Source organism: Echiichthys vipera, assembly GCF_963691815.1.
Source record: "Echiichthys vipera genome assembly, chromosome: 3".
Classification (NCBI taxonomy): domain Eukaryota; kingdom Metazoa; phylum Chordata; class Actinopteri; order Perciformes; family Trachinidae; genus Echiichthys; species Echiichthys vipera.
The window spans coordinates 17037360-17059958 of record NC_139828.1 but is presented as its reverse complement, the minus strand read 5'-3'; the positions used below and the strand labels follow the sequence as shown (position 1 = coordinate 17059958).

General features: G+C 40.6%; 2 protein-coding genes across 3 annotated transcripts; both read right to left on the bottom strand.

Annotated features, from left to right (window-relative positions):
• Positions 1 to 4001: 4001 nt before the first annotated feature.
• Positions 4002 to 11102, bottom strand: LOC310945238 (hydroxylysine kinase-like). Its single transcript, XM_083911275.1, has 5 exons — positions 10988 to 11102; positions 7143 to 7448; positions 5331 to 5473; positions 4690 to 4870; positions 4002 to 4506 (listed from the first exon to the last, which is right to left on the bottom strand). Exons 1-5 carry the CDS (start codon positions 10989 to 10991, stop codon positions 4061 to 4063), a joined length of 1080 nt encoding a protein of 359 aa, XP_083767401.1. The 5' UTR covers positions 10992 to 11102; the 3' UTR covers positions 4002 to 4060.
• Positions 11103 to 16236: 5134 nt separating this feature from the next.
• On the bottom strand, positions 16237 to 21206 carry hykk.2 (hydroxylysine kinase, tandem duplicate 2; the record flags this gene model as incomplete). 2 transcript variants are annotated; one of them, XM_083911021.1, is made up of 5 exons in its annotated part: positions 21123 to 21206; positions 19157 to 19465; positions 17862 to 18004; positions 16868 to 17048; positions 16237 to 16679 (listed from the first exon to the last, which is right to left on the bottom strand). In XM_083911021.1, the coding sequence occupies exons 2-5, from the start codon at positions 19458 to 19460 to the stop codon at positions 16237 to 16239; spliced, it is 1071 nt and encodes a 356-aa protein (XP_083767147.1). In that variant the 5' UTR covers positions 19461 to 19465; positions 21123 to 21206. The 2 variants fall into 2 exon arrangements, with proteins under 2 accessions (XP_083767147.1, XP_083767148.1); XM_083911022.1 differs by having other exon boundaries at positions 19157 to 19462; positions 21123 to 21191.
• Between the last annotated feature and the right edge of the window lie 1393 nt (positions 21207 to 22599).

Here is a 22599-nt window from a genome sequence, read left to right as displayed (position 1 = left end):
TCAGGTGATTAGCTGCACACCAGTCGACGAAGGAGTCCACAACACCCCTGTATTCCTCCTCCTTTCCCTCACTGACACAGCCAACAATTGCAGAATCGTCAGCAAACTTCTGCAGGTGGCAGGACTCAGAGAGGAACTCAAGAAGGGCCAGAGTCGTCTCTATTTCCTGAGGAGGCTCCGGTCATTCAATGTTTGTAACACCATGCTGAGGATGTTCTACCAGTCAGTGGTAGCCAGTGCCATCTTCTTTGCTGTTGTGTGCTGGGGCAGCAGACTGAGGGCAGCAGACGCCAAGAGGATCAGTAAGATCATCAGGAAGGCTGGCTCCGTCCTGGGGGTCAAACTGGACTCTTTGGTGGCGGTGTCTGAGAGGCGGATGCTGTCTAAACTGCACAGCATCCTGGACAATAACTCTCACCCTCTCCACCAGCTGCTGACCTCCAGCAGAAGCACATTCAGCCATAGACTCATTCTCCCCTGGTGTAATACTGAACGCCGGAGGAAGTCTTTTCTTCCGGCGGCCATCAAACTCTATAATTCATCTCCCCCCAGTCAGGTAAGGAAAAGTGGAGACACTGTATCCTGAAAATGTCACTTTGTCACTTTATATCATCACTGCACCACTTTATTCAGTTGTACTGTCACTTACTTCAGTAAGTAATGCTGCTATACGACACTGTCACTTTATACCACCACTACATCACTTTATTTATTTATTAATGGTTTACTGTAACTATCTGCAGATACACTTACTGTGCTTTAGGACATGCTGCTACATTTCACTGTGGTTTACTGTAACTTACTTAAGTACGAAATGCTGCTACACTCCACTGTGCCATACTGTCACTTTAGTTCTGTAGGACATGCTGCTACATTTTTAACATTTTTAATATTTTAACACTTATAACTTATCGCTCCTTCTCACTTATCTAGTTTGTACTTATTTTATTTCAATCTGCTGCTAAACTGCACAGCGCGTATTGTTGTATATTGTATATACCTACGCTTAACCACGATGTCTGTTGCACTCTGTCACACTTGGTTCATTGCTTGATTTATCTGACGTTAGCTTTATTTTGATTTGATTTATGTTTATGCTTATTGTTACTCTGATCCTTTTCCGCCTTTGTATTGAAACTGTTGCAAAATAATTTCCCTCGGGATAAATAAAGCTTGTTGAATCTTGAATCTTGAATCTTGAAAGTCTGAGGTGTACAGGGTGAACAGAAATGGGGAAAGAACAGTTCCCTGTGGAGCTCCAGTACTGCTGACCACAGTGTCAGACACTCCGTCCTGCAGTCTGACATACTGTGGTCGACCCGTCAAGTAATCCGTAATCCAGGAAACCAGGGGAAGGTCCACCTGCATCGCCGTCAGCTTGCGTCCCAGCAGAGCAGGCCGGATGGTATTGAACGCACTGGAGAAGTCCATGAACAAGATTCTCACAGTGTTTCCCGCTCTGTCAAGGTGGGTGCAGGCACGGTTGAGCAGCAAGATGATAGCGTCCTCCACACCTAGACTTGGCTGGTAGGCAAACTGTAAAGGGGTCCAGTGATGAGCTGACCAAGGGCTGAAGAAGTGAAAGAACCAGCCTCTCCAGGGACTTCATCAGGTGCGACGTCAGCGCCACCGGTCTGTAGTCTTCGGAGGCGCTGGGACGCACCTTCTTTGGTACTGGTACCAGGCAGGATGTCTTCCACAGAACAGGGACCTTCTCAAGACTCAGGCTGAGGTTGTAGATGTACTGCAGTACTCCACACAGCTGGGTCGCACATGCTTTGAGGACCCTCGGGCTGACACCGTCGGGACCTGCTGCCTTGCCTGGGTGGAGTCTGCACAACTCCTTCCTCACCTGCTCTGCGGTGAAGGTCTGTCTGCTCTGTGTGTTGGTGGGGGTTGAGAGAGGTGGTGGCGGGGGGGAGGGGACAGGTAGGGCAAAACCAGGAAGGAATTGAGGGGGAGGGGGGGTGTCAGCAGGACTGGAGTTTGGAGGTGGTTGGTTGTGGAGGAGCCGCGGGGGGGTGGTCCAGAGCCCTTTCATCAAATCTGTTGAAGAACAGATTCAGCTCATTGGCACGTTCAGTACCACCTCCCACTGTCTGGCTACCAGCCAGTGATGCTCCTCATGCCGCTCCACACGTCCTTTAAATTGTTCTGCTGGAGTTTGTGCTCCAGCTTCCTCCTGTAGGTGTCCAACGCCGGAACCGGAAGATACAAGTTAAATGTAAAAAAGTGGCCCATCAAAGTGACATAGATACCAAAACATGCACAGACTTGGAATGTGAGCTACAATTGGAATGGGGACAGACAGCTTGTTCAGTAAACCTCTAAGGACCATGGTTTCAAGTTGCATATGTGGCTTTAAGGGGTTTCTGTTTTTGTTAGTTTGCTGCATGACTGAAGCCATTTGAGTTAGATGAGTGTGGTGTTTTCTTTGGATTATGTTGGATTAGAGCAATTGTGTTCAATCCCAGATCATATCCTTGTTATACAGATCTGTTGGGACACTTGTGTTAGTGAGAAGTAAACAAGTTTCAAAACATAAAAGAACAATCCAAAATAGAATAATACACTACAGATAAAACAGTTTTAAATTTTCCAGTCAAATGCTCAAAAAGTACTTATACACACTTCTTCTTCAACCAATTTTATTTTGAAAACCCCAAATAAAACTACAGCACTATTGACTTTTTGTATGCATAAACATAAAAAATAATAACATAGCATTTACAATGGCATAGTAAAACCATGATTGTCCTTATGTCTTCCCCCTTCACAAATCTAATGTGATTATGTCTTTAGTATTAATATTATTCTAAAAAACCTACTCATGAACAATATAGTGACAACAAAATAAAGGACTCTAAGCTATTTAGAGTAGTAGAAAGTTAATCATTGACATTGAAAACAATAGTTAAGATAACAATAACAATGAACAGCTGATGAGCCTTGCCGTGAGGATTTTTTGTCAACTAATATATTATATGTAACAGATAATTATATTTTACAAGCAAATTGCATGAGGACCTTTTTTTTAACAAGAGTGTCAATACACTAGAATGAATTTGCAACAGACCAAACTCAAAATTAACTGCATTTTAATGTTACTAATGTATATATATGCACACCCAATCAAACCACATAGATTTCTAATTTTCCTGTAGGTCTGTTTCAGTTTGTTTTACATACTGCTGCAATTTGCATGCACAGTATGGCACCCAAGTAGGCTACTAACTGAAATAATAGTTCACCACAACCCTTCCTCTACAGAACGGTAAGCTTTTTAGTTTCCTTAAGAGTCAAGTGATTCTGGGTCCCCAGCTTTTTAAGGACTACAGTTAAGCATCTTTAATTAATAAGTTGAAAGACATGTTTTACAATGCAGGTCATAGACCATACAAATTAATTTTCTATTGGGAACTGCAGAAGTGTCCATTATTCAGTAGAAGAACCTATAAAGATAAATAAAAGTAGACCCTCCTCTGAATAGGACTTGAATTATTTATTTATAATGGTAAATTCAAAATCGGTGACGGAGTAGGATCTACAGTAGCTGGCTCATGTTTTTCCTCTAATATTTCTAACGTACAGCTTCTAAATGTATGCTTTGTCCCAAATATCAACACCCATCACAAATATAGTACATTGGGAAATATATATATATATATACACTGTATATATATATATATATACACTAAATATATATATATATATATAGAGAGAGAGAGGAGAGAGAGGAGAGAGAGAGAGAGAGAGAGAGAGAGAGGAGAGAGAGAGAGAGAGAGAGAGAGAGAGAGAGAGAGAGAGAGAGAGAGAGAGAGAGGAGAGAGAGAGAAGAGAGAGATAGAGAGAGAGAGAGAGAGAGAGAGAGAGAGAGGAGAGAGAGAGAGAGAGAGAGAGAGAGAGAGAGAGAGAGAGAGAGAGAGAGAGAGAGAGAGAGAGAGAGAGAGAGAGAGAGAGAGAGAGAGAGAGAGAGAATGAAAGTTGAATATATTGACAGGAATTTGACAATTGAAAACTTGAGAATCCATAGTAAAAATTGTCCTCGTCATCATATTTCTCACTTCCTGTCACTGAATTGAGCAGCACTCTGGAACCACACCTTCTCCACCTGCTCCTTTCCGAGCTCCCAGAGTGTCTGCAGAATGTGGACGCCCTTCCTGGATGTATATATCATCAGATACTCTGCATTCTCTGGATGCAAGGTCACAGAGTGACGAGCTAAAACCAACGCCTGGCAGAAGCGTGACAGTACCAGCACATAGAGACAATCTTTCTCTTCCTCCTTGAGGGGAAGAACACTTTCCCAGCCTGCGAGGACGGGTCCACCCACCTCTATGGGGTTAGGGTGCTCCATCATCATGTGCATAATTGCAATTGCTATCTCATGGATGTAGTAGCCACTGTTCATGTCTCCAAAGTCAATGATGCCAGAAATCCTGTGGCTGTCACTCTCATCAGGTTGTACAAGCACATTAAGGTTATTGAAGTCACCATGGTTAATGCCTGAGAAAGGGACGAAATAAAGTGTTGTTAAAAGAAAAATACATTATCATGCATGTATTCAGTGGCATCTCCAGGCTCTGCTGACAGTAGTAGTTGCGATTGAACCATGTCAAAGAGCGTGAGCAGAAGAGTGTTTGGAGCAGCTCACTTATCTAAATGTTGAAAAGTAAATATGACACTCACACTTGTGGAAATTGGAGCGTTTAGGGACCACAGAGGTCTTGTACTGATGAATGACAGACTTCACAACCTCCTCAAGAGGATGTCCATCTAATGTATTGATGTACGCTTCCAGGAGGGGAACATTGGACAGACTCCATATGAACTTCTCTCTTTGCAGCACATCAAGGTAGGAGTGCTCCATCTGGAAAAAATGAAGTTATAATTTTGTAACCCTAGTTCTATAAGCACAGATGCAGCCCTCTACTGAACTCTATGGGTATTACTCCTCCAATAAACAGCGCACATTTAGCCACTGAAATCCGCATAAAGGTAGGTTGTGGACAACCAGAGATATGCCGAAATCTGCCAGATGAAGAGTTTTGAGTGTGATGACACAATTCTGATGCTTCATTCCGTGAGGACTTCTGCCACAGAGACTAACCATGTAGTTAGGTTAAGGCAACAAAACCCCTTGGTTAAGATTAGGGAAAGATTGTGCATAGAGAAGCGATATTTGGCGGCTTGGAAATGAGAATAGGCTGAATAAGCAGTAAATGGCTAGAACTTTATTAGATACATTATCCAAATGAGAATACTTTGTTATTATTCAAATTTGATGGCATTATAAAACAAAGTAAATCATCAAAATGTTACCATTATACCTCTTGAAGGATTTCGTCCATTCTAGCTGCTGTCTTGCCAGTTTCATACAGTAACTGTGGTGTTAAAGGAACCTTGGAAATAGTGGTTCCAGGCAAATAAGTCAGCAGCCGCACCAAGTACTTCTGACAGCCACAGCCACAATCTGCCAATGGTAAAGAAAGAAATCATGGAACACAGTGTGCAAAATACCTGGTCCACCCTTCCTAGTGCCCCAGTGTTTTGCTGATGTCTGTGTCTGTCTGCATGTGTCCAATACATCCTCCAAGCTGATAGTATAACTCAATATGCAACATACAACATTTCATGTAAGCCAGCCAAGGCAATTAACTAGCCTATGTGAACTTCTTCGCTGTCACATGCTGGGGCAGTGGACTGAAGGCGACCACCACACCAACAAACTGAACAAACTGATCAGGAGGGCGAAGCTGGACACCATGATGACCGTGGCAGAGAGGAGGATGCTGTCCAGGCTCTGGTCTATCCTGGAAAATGTCTCCCACCCTCTCTAAGACACACGCATCCCTTGGAGAGTCTGTCACATCCTCTAAGTAATTCAGACTCAACCTCAAACAATCTTTGATCTTGTATGTACTGTATTTCACTACTGTAAATTTAAATTTGAGTTATTACTTCTATATATTTAGTTTGTATAATACAGTATTTGTTGTTGGTATATCTGGAGCTTAGTAACAAAAATAATATCCCCCTGGGATTATTAAAGTATTTCTGATTCTGATTCTGAAATAAATGCTCTGCACACACATCACCCAGGCTATAATTAACAACAATGCCACTCACACAACAACACAACCAAAGTGGCAATGTAAGAGGAAACCCCATAACAATATTTTTCTGTATCCATAATGTTTTTAAAAAATTGCAAGTGACAGTTTTTTTTTAACAAAGGGTTCTCAAGTATCAATCAAGGGGTTGCAGACCCCCCCAGGGCCCCTGGATTTCCTACCTTGGTGTGTCATACGTTCCCCTTGCTGTTAGCCCTTTTAAAGCATGACATGGTCAAGGGCTGGTTAATTATCATTGTGTGTGTTATCATTGAGTGTGATTAACAACTTAGCTCAACACTTTATGAGCTCTCTGAAACAGAATTTATCAATTTCAGGAGACATACATACTGTATATACATCACAGAGCCAGACATACATGCTGATGATGTATAATAACGAGAATCCCATAGACAGTGACAGCACTAAAAGAGGGTGTTCATTGAACATGTTCATGTTTTTGGGGAATACTTGTTTTTTTCACAGTTATGTGTAGTTTTCAACTGTTGGATGACTGTGTAGCCCACATAAAGGAAAAAAACAGACGAGCTGTGTAAAGTTGAGCTGCACAGCTTCTGTGGTCCATGTAGCATCTTTAATTGGACGCGCCCTGCTTCGGATATGCTGCAGTATGCCATCGCAGCCTTGTCGCACTGTGTACGCACCCCATGCATTTTGGCCATTAGTTGTCGTTGGTTGGTTGCTGTACTGAATATGAATATATGTAAGAATCTGTTTTCATCACTCTTTAAGCCTGGTGTGAGAGACGCATTTTATAAAATGTATCATATGTGTGTACTGGAAACAAACGCTTTGCAATAAATCATTGAAATAAAGCCAAGTCTGAATACAGTTAAAAATATCTTTAAAGTGGTATTAAAATATTTTTTAAGAAACTAATCTAAAGTATGTATGTAGCTTAACCACCCACCTATTTGTGCATGTGTTTGGGATTTACTCTGCTGTCTTGTATGACTCACGATAAGATCAATTTTATGAAATTAGACAGCAGAGGTATTTTGTTGTTACCTATTTCCTCCATACTCATGAGCTGTCCTCTGGTGGTGGGCACGACCGTCTGAGCAGGAAAACCATGCTGCCGTAGAAAGGACATGGCGAGGGTCTGCACCTCCAGCAGGGTAACATCCTTACTTTCTTCAGAGTTCATGATCTTCAGGACAAACTTCATACCCTCTTTGTCCACCAAAAGGAAGTTCTGGTCACCAAAACTAGGCAGGGTGGAGATCTCAGTTATGGTCACTCCATAAAGTTGCAGTGTTAGTTCAGTTGCTTGCCGCAGGGTGAGCCTTGGCCTTGGATCAACAGCTGCATTATCTGCACATAAGAGTAAAGTTGTGTTGACCTTAAGTCATTAACATTGTTGTTTATTTTTTAAAGGGTTAATGCCTATTTCTGTTAAGAAATACAGTTAAACCAGTTTGTTTGCTGAATTAATATATTGTATACCTCGCGTCATACCATGACGTCACTTCCGGTTCGATTACTTCCGGTATGACTTCCTACTTCCGGTTTAGCGCTCGCTACCGCGTCACCCATAGACATATAAAGAGTAGACGCCGCATCGAACGTTGGGCCGCGAGAAATGCGGCCGCCATCTTGGACCGGTCATTCTCCCAGATCAGTTCTGTGAGTGACTCGTTGAGCCTCTGAGTTGAGCAGCAGAAGGAACAAGATGCCAGAGCACTGAGCAGCGTATTCCTGCTCTAATCTAATATTACAATATTACAATTCATAATCAGTACGGTACAGTACAATTTTAAACAATTATACATAAATCCATGCATTTTTGAATGTTATAGTGAGTCCCTCAGGCTGTGGCAGGTAGATACATATTTAGCTGCCAGAGGAGCTGCTGTCCCTTATTTTATTATTATTATCTTGACACAGTAGAGGCGTGGAGATTAGCCTCTGTGGGAATCTTAGTTAATTTACCCCCCGGCCAGATGTGTGTGTGTATGCCTGTGTAGATATGAAAGGAGAAGCAGGGAGGAGAGGGGTTGTCGTACATGTGGTCTAGTGTAAATGGTTGCACATTTCCAGCAGTAGGTCAGCGGAGGATGTGCTGTGGTTTCATGAGAGGAAGACACTTCAGAGACAGTTAATCTCAGGTCACCTCAGATATTCTCAGTTTTGTTTTTTTAAATATTGAACATGACATTGAGATGAATTATGAGATAATTTTTCATGTCATGTCACTTTTTTTTTTTAAGTTTAGACTATCAAAGGAGAAGTGTCAGAATCTGATCAATATCCTTTGCTGTTAAACTGTTTCATCAAACAGGAGCAACATGATGTGGGGTTTATTATAAAGAATGAATCAGAGATTTACGAGGCAAGCGTGAACATGTATTTCCACTCTGTGCCCGATATTCTCACAGCTGAACAAAATGTTCCATACATTTTTACTTGGTTTTCCACATCTCCACTTAAAGCAGGACGAACGTCACATGTTTGTAAACCAGAACTGATGAGTCCAGGCTTTTTTAGTTTAGTTGTACCACAGAAGTTGAAACAGTCTGAAAAGAAAAAATCATAAATTTATTGAACTAAGGAAAAATCTTAAATCATTTGTATAATTTAAAATTGATATTACTGAACTATGCCCCGTGTTTTTGTTTGCACATTAAATACAATAACTACATAATTAAAATATGTAATAAAGAAGACATTCACATAATTAGACCTTGCCTAAAAACAAGGACACAGTAATTTTAGATACTATACAAAGTACTCCTACAACATCACTGTCTTTACCAATTAGAGCTACACTCTAATTGGTAACTGTGCAATAACAAAACAGTGTGAAAATGATCGATTTAACAAAATGTTATATATATTTTTATACCACACACACTCGCTCCCTCTCCTCTCCACTACCACGACTATGCGACTGGCAGAGCATGGATCATTTCTGAATATTTATAACATATAGGGTTCGGCTCTTGTTTTTTTTAGTGCTTTAAATGAAAGTGTGTCTGTTTGACTTGTATTTAGATGTGTCCAAAATGTCATCTCTCTCTCTCTGACCTAATTGTATTGATACTCTTGATTTATATGTATTTTAATTTTCTCTGAGTGTGTGTGTGTGTGTGTGTGTGTGTGCTTGCGTGTGTTTGTGTGTGTGTGTGTGTGTGTGTGTGTGTGAGAGAGAGAGAAAGAGAGAGAGTGAGTGAGAGAGAGATTTATGTATTCATGTATGAAATACAGCCTATTAATACTCTATAAATGATTTCTCTTGTTGTGTTTATATTTATAGTGTTTGCAAAACACCTATCATACATCACATATATCATATATCAGAATATTCTATTACTGTTAATCCCACTGTGAATATTAAAATACGCCGAACCGTGTCCTGTCCTTACACTGAGTGGAGCGGGCGACCGGGCCAAGATGGCGGCCCCACCGCTCGTCAGCGCCAACAGGCCCAACGTTCGATGAGGCGTCTACTCTTTATGTCTATGGCGTCACCGCGTTGCTATGTTAAAGTCTCTACAGCGCCACCAAAAAGCCTACATGGATGTTGCCTGTTCAGGCTAATCCTTCCGTGTCCATATATAAAGCATAAGAGAGGCAACGCCGTAACTTTATTCATATAGGATTTCATTTACCACCAATCGACAATACTTTCAAACACGTAATAGCCTGTAAACACCACTGAAGGCTCCTGTGCCTGTCAGGCAAAGCTGCTCTGGAGAGAGAGCAGAGTCGTGTGTCGAACATAAGGCAGCATATACTAAAGTTTTAATAAACATCACAACCCTCTAAATTGAAGTTGCAAAACACCCAGTGTTTCCGCCGCTTATGTTGTTTTCGTCAAAGCGACTGTGCATTCCACCCCGGTTGGAGCTGTTCTGAAACTCTAAGTCTCTGTCTCTCTAAATTGAGTCGTTTCTATATGTGTGGGCAGTGGTGGAAGTACTCAGAGCTTTTACTTAAGTTAAAGTGTTAATACCAGACTTTGGAAACACTCTCTTAGACTTTACAAGTCCTGCATTCTAAATGTTACTTAAGCAATAGTACAAAAGTATTTGCATCAACTTAACTTAAAGTACGAAAAGTAAAAGTTCTCATTCTGCAGATTGGCCCATTTCAAAATTGATTTATTAGATTATAATTATCTAGATATAAATGTACAAATCATTGCAGCTGATAAAGGTCGGGCTTATTTTATTTACTTCATTTTAAACCCATCCTTGTCTTAGACACTCGTAATGTAGCTGCACATTGTTTTCATTTTTTTTTGGCAGTTTTTCAAGCCTTTTATTATATAGGACAGAAAGGAAATGGGGTGAGAGGAGGGAGAGACATCCCGCAAAGGGCCGCTGGTCGGATTCAAACTGCTCTAACCACTGTTCCACCGGCCGACCCTTTGTTTTTATTTTTTACAGAACTAACATTATCACAGCAAAAAGAAGCCATAAGTATCATCTCCAAAAGGGAACGTATGTACTGAATTTTCTAGCAAAAGTGGACTTAAAAGGTTGTTTTTAATCAGAGTAATTTAATCTCATCTGGCTTATCTTTGTAGTGCATGTTGGTCCTCATTTAGATATTCCATGCTTCACTTTAGTCCTAGAGTAGCATAGCTATAATTCTCTCTCTTGCAATTGGTTTAAGTTTAACCCAGAACAGGTTTAATCTACAACTATAACCATTTGAGAGAATTCTGTTCAAATCACCTCGATTTAATACAAACAGGCATTTTAGTCTTGGGCAATAGTTTAAGCCCTGTCTGTAAAACCTGCACAGGCTTTGTCTAGATAAAAAAACGTAAAAAAAATAAATAAATGCATCTGAGCTTTTAATGAACTTGATTTTACAGTCATTTATCAGATAATTTGTGCACTTACCCATCTTCTTTCAGCCGACACTGTAAGGTGAGAGGTAGTTGTTTTTAGACCCTGGTGGTAAAATATGCCTTTTGCATCTGGTTTGGACGTTTTGTTTTGACCTGCCCCTCTTACAAAATACATGATAAACCTGTTCAAAAGCTTGTGTGATTATCACAGAGAGACATACAATAACAGAGACCCCTGCTGTCCATAGTGAAGTAGTAGACGTACGGTTCCTAATCAGTGGAATTGTAAAAAAGCCTACCAGGCTGAACCGCTGAGACTGATATGCGTGTTTTCACGCATATGGTGTTGTTGCTATGACACACCTGAGCAACACTTCTGAGGTGAGCTGTGTGGCTGCTCTGGAAAAAAAACAACAAAGCAACAGATTCAACGACGCACTGCTCTGATGAGATGAGTGGGCTGGCAGTGAGAGCCCGGGGCAATATCAAGTCAGCCTGTATCATGGCAAGTCAGATCAGGCCCAGAATATCCCTGTGATACAACAAATATGGAGATGGAGGACGGATTGCAAGTAAATCCAGGACATAAGGACAAATAAGTACTGCTATTAGTGTCATCACTTTCAGTCATTTTTCTAAGGGCGTGATCACACTGTCCTCCCGGACCACGACCCGGACTTTAGTGTACTTGTCCCCCCTCCCTCTCCCCCCGCGCCCCAGCCCCGTTTGTACTCACACTGCCTGGGCCTCGGCCAATGCTTCTTAGAGCGTGCTCACACTATCCTTTTGGCCGCGGCCAAAACCGTTTTTTCAGCTAAAGTCTAGTACCTTTAAGTAGTGTGAGCGCACCCGCTCCGCGCTCAACCGGGGCCAGCTGGGCCGCCACGGCCCGCTTGAAAGAGGTGGGCTTTAGCGGAGCCGTTTGCACATGTACGAGCACGAGCGTGCGCACGTGTACGAGCACGAGCACGAGCCCTACGGCAGTAGCGTTATGTCCGCCTGTTCGGACATGTAAATAGAAGGACGGACCATGCGCGGACATTTAACAACAACAACAATGGTGGTGAAAGGTTCACGTTGGTGTGGTGCGGAGGTGGAGTGTTTACTGCAGATTTGGTCAGATGAAAATATTCAAAAACATTCGACAAGACGCACAAAAACTCCGAGGTCTATGGAAAGATTTGTAAACAAAGCCACACACACGCGATCAATGCGTGTGACGTGTTACGGCTTGAAGGCGTATGGACAGTAAGAAGCATTGGCCGAGGCCCAGGCAGTGTGAGTACAAACGGGGCTGGGGCGCGGGGGGAGAGGGAGGGGGGACAAGTACCCTAAAGTCCGGGTCGTGGTCCGGGAGGACAGTGTGATCACGCCCTTACTGTCCATACGCCTTCAAGCCGTAACACGTCACACGCATTGATCGCGTGTGTGTGGCTTTGTTTACAAATCTTTCCATAGACCTCGGAGTTTTTGTGCGTCTTGTCGAATGTTTTTGAATATTTTCATCTGACCAAATCTGCAGTAAACACTCCACCTCCGCACCACACCAACGTGAACCTTTCACCACCATTGTTGTTGTTGTTAAATGTCCGCGCATGGTCCGTCCTTCTATTTACATGTCCGAACAGGCGGACATAACGCTACTGCCGTAGGGCTCGTGCTCGTGCTCGTACACGTGCGCACGCTCGTGCTCGTACATGTGCAAACGGCTCCGCTAAAGCCCACCTCTTTCAAGCGGGCCGTGGCGGCCCAGCTGGCCCCGGTTGAGCGCGGAGCGGGTGCGCTCACACTACTTAAAGGTACTAGACTTTAGCTGAAAAAACGGTTTTGGCCGCGGCCAAAAGGATAGTGTGAGCACGCTCTAAGCATTCTTGCGGAACCACAATTATTTTTATTGATATGAGGGGACTATGAAAACAGACAAAAGAGGAGGACATTGGTTCATCACTTTTTGCAGGTGATGGGGCTATATGTAAAAGGGGGTGGGGGGGGTGTCACACGTGGCTTTTAGTACTTAGAGTGCTATTTTGAGAAATGGTCATTTGACTGGAGATTTAAAATGTCAGTCGAAAAGTCACGTTACTACAGAGCCCCCCTAGGGTCCGTCATCATACCCCTCCCCGCAAACCGATAGTACAACACACTGGGAGGAGCAGGGCCTGTTTAATCCTTTAGGTGGGACTGACTGGTTAACTAGAACAGCCTGTTATTAAGTCTAGATATTCACTGCAGAGTTAACAGGTTGAATTTTATCAAGGTTCATGTTTGTTTACAATGCCACCCAGTGGTTAGATCGGGTACATTTATCCAGATGCATAAATAAAGTTGCACATGAATTAATGTCTGATTCAAGGATGTTTTATTTATTTTGTCTGAGTTGGTGACTTTTAACTCTTTACAAATCACCAGCCCTACATGCCCTACATGGACTCTGACAGCCAGGTGTCAAAACTGATGTGAATCCTGCTGTACATAAAGCAGGGTTGATTTTGAAAGTTATGTGAAACTGTAAACCTATGATCTAATTGTGAATCAGTAACATTATATAAAGTGAACAATAATCAAATGAGCCAATGTTTGTTTGTTTATTAAGGATCCTCATTGCAGCAGCTACTCTTCCGAAAGTTCTTACAGCTGCATTTACAATAGAAATGTGAACCAAGGTATTAGTGAAACTAGGTATACAAAATTCATAAACTTGAGATTAACCTATATTAGCTCAAGAGACGTACAGAGCCAACAGAAAGGTCTGATATCCTTTTGAAATAGTCACATTTTTGTTTTACAGCCTGAATCTTAATACATAAAAAATTATAGTTCCAGCGTGATTTACACATTTTACCATACAACATTCAAATGAAATAGTTTTTTTCAAAATTTCTGAAAATTAATAAAAAATGAAAAACTAGAATAGCAGGGTTGGAAAAGTGATGAGTCACCTGATTTAATACTTTGTGGAGGCACCTTTTGCTTTAATTACAGCCTTCAGTCTGTTTGGATATGTCTCTACCAGCCTTGTGCACCTAGACTGGGAAATATTTCCCCATTCTTCCTGCAGAACTGTTCGAGTTCAGTCAAATTCTTTGGTGAGCGGCGATGGACTGCACTGTTCAAGTCCATCCACAGACGTTCTGTAGGATTCAGGTCAGGGCTTGGATAGGCCACTCTGGAACATTCACCTTCCTGTCGTTTAGCCACTGTGTTGTTTTTATGGCGGTGTGTTTTGGGTCGTTGTCCTGTTGGAAGATGAACCACCTGCCCCATTTTCAAGTGCCTGACAGGGGGCCACAGGTTTTCCTCAAGAATTTGGGTGGACTTGACAGCATCCATTTTTCCTTAAATCCGGACCAATTGCCCAGTCGCTGCTGAAGAGAAACAAGCCCACAACATAATGCTGCCACCACCATGCTTCACTGTAGGGATGGTGTGTTTTGGGTGGTGTTCTCAGTTAGGTTTCCACTAAACAAAGCGCTTGGATTTCAACCCAAAAACTTAAATTTTGGTCTCATCTGACCATATAACCTTTTGCCACATGGCATCAGAATCTTCAATATGTTTTTTTGGCAAACTGTAAACGAAACTCAGTGTGACATTTTTTCAGAAGAGGCTTCTTTCTTGCCAGCATGCCAAACATTTAGAACTTGTGAAATTGTTGTCCGACGCACAGGTCAACCAACCTCTGCCATTAAGACTTGTAACTCCTTCAAGGTCACCATGGGCCTCTTGGCAGCTTCCCTGATCAATCTTCTCCTGGCTCCACTTTGGAGGGGCGGCCCGATCTTGGCAAGGTCTGGGTGGAGCCATATGCCTTCCACTTCTGGACAATACTCTGAACGGTATAGAAGGATATTTGAAGCCTGTGAAATCTTTTAATATCCCTCTCCTAACTTGTGCCTATCCACAACTTTATCCCGGAGCTCTTTTGAAAGCATCTTTCCAACCATGGTGAATTATTTGTTACCATGCTCTACTAGGAGTGGAATCCTCAAGGAAGAGCAGATTTTATTCTAAAGTAATGAAAAACGCCCCGATTGATGTCAGGTGTAATTTGGAAGTTAATTGGTTATTCCTGAAAATGTTTATAAAGGTTATTCTAGAATCTAAAGGGATGCATCACTTTTCCAACACTGCTATTCTATTTTTTTATTTTTTTTTATTGATTTTCAGAAATTTTGTGTAAATCACGCTGGAAAGATATATTATTTTATGTATTATCATTTCAGACTGTAAAACAAAAAAAGTATTTCAAAAGGGTATCAGAAATGTCCACTGTAGCGGTATGGGTTACATCACGAATAAAAATGTGAAATAAAATAAAAAAATGTCATCATTTAAATAAGTCTGTATTTGTTTTTGAGTTTTTGCTGCATAGCTGAAGCCATTTTGGATGAGGGTGATGTTTTTTCTTTGGGTTATACTGGATTAGAACAATTTGTGCAATCCCAGATCTTATCCTTGTTATAAAGATCTGTTGGGACACTTGTGTTAGTATCAAACAATTTTCACAAAATTAAAGCACAATCCACAAAATGTAATACATGTTGTGTGATGTGATGCTGTACTAATATTTAATGCTACCGGGTTAACTGAAGTTGGCAGACATCACACTTCATAGCATGGTTTACAGCATTTAACAACAACTGAATAATTATTTCTCAATTCCTTAAGTCTTTTTACTGCCTTGGTTTGAGCAATAGTAATGAAATCTGCATACTGGTTCAAAATGCATTTATTATCTCAACCTAATGGCTGTTTGCAGATAAATTAAGTGTGCTTCAGTACACTGATGTTGTAATTGCAGTATGTAGTTACAGACACATTGGCTGTGTCTGAAATTACCCCGTTGTTCACTCTTTCACAACTCCTTACACAATAGACGGTCAATTATTTACTCAATAGCATTTATATTTCAGACACTTGTAAATCATTGCCATACTGAAAACTGTGTCACTCAACAGTTTTTGCATCTATAAAATGTGGAGCATTGCAGTTTGGGATTGTAAGCAGAAAGTAGCGTAAACGCCATTGACACCGCTCTTTGCATCCCAATGTAGAGTTTTTAAGTAAACGATGCTGTGTAGGGCATAAATGTAGAGTGTTTAATATAGCAAATCACACTGATGATTCAGATACTCAAATAAAATGGAATAATGAACTCTACGGGAAACAAGAGAGTTTTCACACAGTTTATAAACATTGATTTAATGTATCGATTGGACCATATACCCAAGCCAGCTTTTTGAGTCAGTATCGGCCTGATATCAACATCAGATCGGTGCATCACTATTCCTTACATATTTCTCACTTCGTGTCACTGAATTGAGCAGCACTCTGGAACCACACCTTCTCCACCTGCTCCTTTCCGAGCTCCCAGAGTTTCTGCAGAATGTGGACGCCCTTCCTGGTTGTAATCATCAGATATTCTGCATTCTCTGGATGCAAGGTCACAGAGTGACGAGCTAAAACCAACGACTGGCAGAAGCGTGACAGTACCAGCACATAGAGACAATCTTTCTCTTCCTCTTTGAGGGGAAGAACACTTTCCCAGCCTGCGAGGACGGGTCCACCCACCTCTATGGGGTTAGGGTGCTCCGTCATCATGTACATGATAGCGATGGCTAGCTCATGGATGTAGTAGCCACTGTTCATGTCTCCAAAGTCAAGGATGCCAGAAATCCTATGGCCGTCACTTTCATCAGGTTGTACAAGCACATTGAGGTCATTGAAGTCACCATGGTTAATGCCTTAGAAAATGAAGAGATAAAATGTTGTTTATAGGAACTAAAATACATTATCACACATGTTTTCAATGGCATTGCCAGGCTCTGCTGACAGTATACAAGGTGAAAATGTGTCAAAGAACGTGAGCAGAAGGGTGTTTGGACTAAACTGCTCCCTTATTTAATTGTTTAAAAGTAAATATCACACTCACACTTGCGGAAATTGGAGCGTTTAGGGACCACAGAGGTCTTGTACTGATGAAGGACGGACTTCACAACCTCCTCAAGAGGATCTCCATCTAATGTATTGATGTACGCTTCTAGGAGGGGAACATTGGACAGACTCCATATGAACTTCTTTCTCTGCAGTAAATCAATGTAGGGGTGCTCCATCTGGAAAAAAACAATAATAATGCTGATAAGTGGAAGGCATAAGAAAAAGTACAAGACAGAAGTAGGTTTTGCATATCAAAGCTTAGCATTTCCACAAGTCAAGCTTCATGAGCAATGAAGGGCTAGTCCTTTATTATATACATGATCTGATTAAGGTCTTAAAATAACGCAAACATAGGTGACAATAAAGACGCATAATGACGTGGTTCATGACTACAGGTCAGTTTCCCGACTGTTTTTCTAGCTCTGGCAGGGCGCTAGGGAGCACTTTGAAGTGCTGCCTGTGTTTCTATGACGTTATTAACATTAGCTGGGTAGCTAACAATGCTATGTTAACAGGGGGTTGACTACACAGCTAACAAAAACCTTTCAATGCATTCTGTGATAAAAGCACAACACTCATCAGTAAAATTCAGCGTGCAGCCGGTCTGCTCCCACAAATGGCTATTTCCATCTTTGTTGTGATATTGCTCTGACCCGAGCATTTTTGAAAAGTTCAGAGATTTTCAAGTGGAAGCGCTCGGAGCAGCCACACAAAAAAGGTGGAGCACTGAAATAAAAATAAAAATAAATGTTGGGTGCAGTGCTTTTTCTTTAGGCTCTCTGTCCTTTGGGACAATTAAAAAAAATGACCTATGTTGAAACTGAGCCCTGAAGAACTCCAAATTCCAAAAAACGCCAGTGGTGGTAAATTTTAAAAAAAAATGTTTAAAAATAAAAAACAGTGGAGCACTTTCTTATCACAATAGCTCCGATGGTATTACAAAACAAAGCAAATTATCTAAAAGTTTCTCAGGGGAATTACCATTATACCTCTTGAAAGATTTTGTCCATTCTGGCTGCAGTCTTGCCGACTTCATACAGTAACTGTGGTGTTAAAGGAACTTTGGATATTGTGGTTCCAGGCAAATAAGTCAGCAGTCGCACCAGGTATTTCTGACAGCCATGGCCACAATCTGTCAAAGGTAAAGACAGGATATGTGTAACAGGCATTAACTCTCGCTCTTTAGCCCTCATAAATCCTTACCTGTATATCGCGGCCTTGCTCAGGGGCACACTTATCATTACTCAAGTGTGTATGAGTATTACTGAGGACATTAACCTGCCACAGTCTGTTATATTGCATAAGACTGAAACACCTGAGTGTGTGAGGTGAGTGTTGGAGGAAATTATGAGGAAGATCTTTAAAAAAATGAACCTTGAGGTAAATTCCTACAGCGTAACTCCAAACTTCTCTCTATAAAACAGGACCCGCCACAGGGCCAATTTTATTTCACAGACATACAATGGGTACGGACAGTATTCAGATGCCCTTAAATATCTCAGAAAGGCAGAAAGCAAAGATTGTTTCGTAAATATTACTAAAGAACAAAAACTGAAACATCACATGGCCATAAGTGTTAGGACCCTTTGCTGTGACACTCGTATATTTAACTCAGGTGCTGTCCATTTCTTCTGATTATCCTTGAGATGTTTATACACCTCTATTGGAATCCAGATGTGTGTCTCTATGTGCGTATATACAGTACGTGTGTATGTCTGGATTGAAGGTCAACTTGTATAAGTTAACAGGTTAAAAAGAGGAGGACAAAATTATCTTGAAAGTGGTATTAAATTCCAAGTCATAGAAACAGGCTAAATGTTAGGAAAGTGTCTATTATCTATCTAGTGTATATTATTTACCTGCGCTATACAGCTAATGAATACTTTGCTGCACCTGAGCCTCCAGCATTTGCATACATTACATTCATCCTTGATTGCTCTAATTTCCAAGGCAACTCCAACACATCCTAAAAATATTTGTAATACAAACTGCGTGTTATTTTTACAAGTGATTTATGAGTGAATATCAGCAGAGAAAATGTTATAAAGCATTTGGACATCAATCAAAACAGAATTAATTTAACACAAACCTGACTGAAAAACACTACAAGGCTGTGGTGGGAAACACGGTACAAGGTGCTCTAGTCTAGCTAATATGAATGCAATTTCCTGATAATGCCGCATGATGTGTACAACTATATTTTCTGCCAAATTAGAAGACATTTGTCTTTCACAGTGTTACATAACATCTTAATCGGGCCGGCCATGTGGGACTAGCCCCATACCTGTTTCTTCCAGGCTCGTGAGCTGTCCTGAGGCGTTGGGCAGGGCCGTTTGAGCAGGAAGTCCATGCTGGTTCAGGATGCTCATGGCATATGTCTGCATCTCAATCAGGGAGTCGTTCTTACTGTCTTCCGAGTTCATTATCTTCAGGACGTACTCGCCACCCTCCATGGGCGCAACATAGAAGTTCTGGTCATCATAGCTCGGCAGAGAGCGGATTTCTGACGGCGTCAGCCTGTAGAGCCTCTTCACCATCTCTACCACCTGAGACTGGCTGAAGCTGGGCTTGGTATGCTTAGCTGGCATTACTGCTGAATGAAAAACAAATGCTATTGCAGAAATGCATGAAACCAAAGCCTAATAGCAACCTAAAGGGAATTGATAATTACTCAAAATACAAAATGTAGTCTGAAACTGGAGTACTGGTCCACTAAATGATTAATCACTGAATCCAAAAGAATGAAACTTGGTAGCAGTGCAACTTCAACAGTATACAGATTGAGCTCCGTTCAAATATAACAAACTGGTATGTTTTTGTTTTCTTTTTTTACATGCACTCACAATTATTTCAGTATTGTTTGCAGTGTCGTGCGTTTTCTTCTGCAAATATTAACGGGTATCAGGCAGATTCATAGGCATCATTTATGCTGGGGACGCTGTGGACATGTCCCCACCACTTTTCGAAATGGTAATTTTTTATCGACTTCCCACCACTTTTTGTAAGTATAACTTGTTAAAACTTTACAAACTTAACAACTTAATCATGGTAGAAAATGAAAAATAAAAAAAAGGGTCAGAAGGACTTGCTACTTCTTAAAAAGTGGACCTTGGTATGGATTATAATGCTGGATGACTGTCTCAACAATGTTATGGGGAGACATGGCTTACGTTTGGAAACAAAAATAATCAAGAGCTAGAGCTGGAAGCACATCTTCTCTTTCTCCCTCATTAAGGAATTTTGCATCTGGCTTCACGCCGTCCGCTTATAGATTGAGGCTCTTCTGTAATGTTCTAGCTTCTAGGTGAAAAGGTACCGTGTAACTGGTTCATCAAGATGACAAAGCAGATCAGAGTGGATCAGCCATAGGTGCATTAGGGAAATACCCACTAGAGCTTGCCCAGAATACATTGCAATTTAAAATTTCAGAGAAGTGCACAAACCGGTGCTGCTTGGGGAGGATTGTCTCTTGGCACAGATATAAAGTCTATGTAAGACATTTCAAAAGGCATAAACAGAAGAAAATCACAATTTTGAGTGGAGGGGGACTTTAAGGGAAACTTAATTTACATTACTAAGCAACCACGTCTCCGTTGTCTGCACGTCATACTGTTGCATTAGATAAAGCATAAAGCTGTATGAAAAACAAGGATTTGTGAAAGTTTTATTTTATTTGTGAAAACGCAAAGGGGGAGATTTCTCAGCTTTTTTCACATATAGGCCATATTGGAGTAGGTCTAGATCGAAGACCACTTACCGCTTAAATGTGTCCAATATGACCTCGATTATTTTAGAGAGGCAACAAAGGATTTAAAACAGTTTCATGTTTTGATTTTGGAAAGCCAACTTCAGCGTCCTCCGCTGCGGACGGTGTCTTTAGTATTTGAAGTGACAGTGTGAGTTAAAAATCTATAAACTGTGACACTGACTTTAAATAAATAGCAACTCTCCGCATTATGAGATCCTATGGTTCCTCCGCGTCATTAACAGCGTGGTGCTCTTGTATTCAACAAACTGCATGAGATAACAGTGACTGTAGCTTTCCAGTCGAAATGATTATAGCCGGAACTGATGGTCTTATGTTCTTTTAATTTGTCTTTTCAACCATTCACAGACCAACGTGAGAGCGGAGTACAAACACACAAAACAGAAGATACTAAATATTAGACGAGTAGTAGCAGGACGTTAACGCAATGTAGGCTATAAAATAAACTCTAAATTACTTGACATAATACACATAATATACAGACCTTGTTGCCACTTTCGACCGAAGCTATATATCCTTTTATAGTTCTTATGTTTACACTCTGTCCCGTTGCTCCAACATTCACTCTTCCATACCTCCCTAGTTTAGCTTTTAGCTATAGATTTACTGTCCATACACCTTGCCACAACTTCCGGTAAAATATAAACAGTTAACAAAATAAAAGCACAATACATTTACAACAAACTTCACATAAAACTATAATATGTCCTGGGGTTCCTTACAGTGACGTTGTTAGCTGACTTTATTTGAAACAACAGTCATAGCGGATAATAATCACAGATATTATTCACAGGACAAACCTACTAATGAACGGTAACGTTATGATGTGTCCCCCGCTAGCATGTGGTTACTAACCGTTACCTCTCACAGGACTTAGACCGATCCCTTTCTTTTCTTTTTTTTACCCTCAAACTTTATTTATCTAACGCAATTTCTAAATACAAATTTACAAAAAAAACTTTCAACAAAATACGTATGTCCTGAGTATAAAACAATAGTCAAGAAAGAGAAGTACACAATGAATAAAGTAATAATAATTGTAACAATAAGAATAATAAGAAGAAGAATATAAAAAATAATGGAAAAAAGACTAGCGATATCTACATCCGGTGGGAGTTTTCAAAATAAAAGTAACGCCGGTAAAGTCGTGTACTAAGATGAATATTGTAGGTTTTGGCCATACACGTATATTTCTATGATTTTCCCAGTAGCACAAAGTTAAATTATAGTCCGCATTTTATGATGAATTTTGTCACTATAAAGCTCTTTTGACAGAGTACATAATGTACAGGCTACTGTATGTCCAGCACTATATTTTTAATTCTTTACTGACCCTTGGCATATTTTATTTATTTATTTGATGTTTCTTTGTTTTTTGCTTTTCTACTCGTTTCATTTTTTACTCATCGTATATATTATATTTCTGTATATGTCTATATCTACTTAAAAATAAGTCATGTATTATGATGTTCCCATATTTTTAATGAATTCAACATTTAAATAAAAATTGTTTGTTATTTGAATTTTTTTTTTTTCCCCAGAACTATCAAGTCATGAAAAATTACTTCCGGTTTCTAATTCGGTGGTAGCATGCAGAAGAGGCAATTTAATGGCTTTGGTAAGAGCAAATCGGCACCAGATTAACACAAATGCGTTTTTTTTTTCCTTCTCAAACATCTTTATTAAAGTAGCTCTTGGTAAACATTGTCCATTGAACATTGTCAAGGAATACTCAAACTAAAAAGTTACTTCCGTTTGTACATTAGCCTATGCCTATCGTGTAAATCCATATAGGACCTATAAAGTCAATTTTCACTTAAAAGGTCTACATGTAAGGTGATACTTTAGGAGGTCACTGAACTATCCTAAATTGAGATTAAGGGGGGAAAAAGCTGTCAAACAATCATGAACATAAACACAAAGTGCCTGTCCCATTTGACAGTTTTGAATCTTACTTAAAC

Bases quoted from the DNA above. Each gene is read 5' to 3' on its own strand.
- LOC310945238 (XM_083911275.1), bottom strand. The intron at 4,871-5,330 runs GTATAATGGTAA...CATTTTTTCCAG, and splicing joins TGGACGAAATCCTTCAAGAG to ATGGAGCACTCCTACCTTGA. The intron at 4,507-4,689 runs GTGAGTGTCATA...TCCCTTTCTCAG, and splicing joins ACGCTCCAATTTCCACAAGT to GCATTAACCATGGTGACTTC.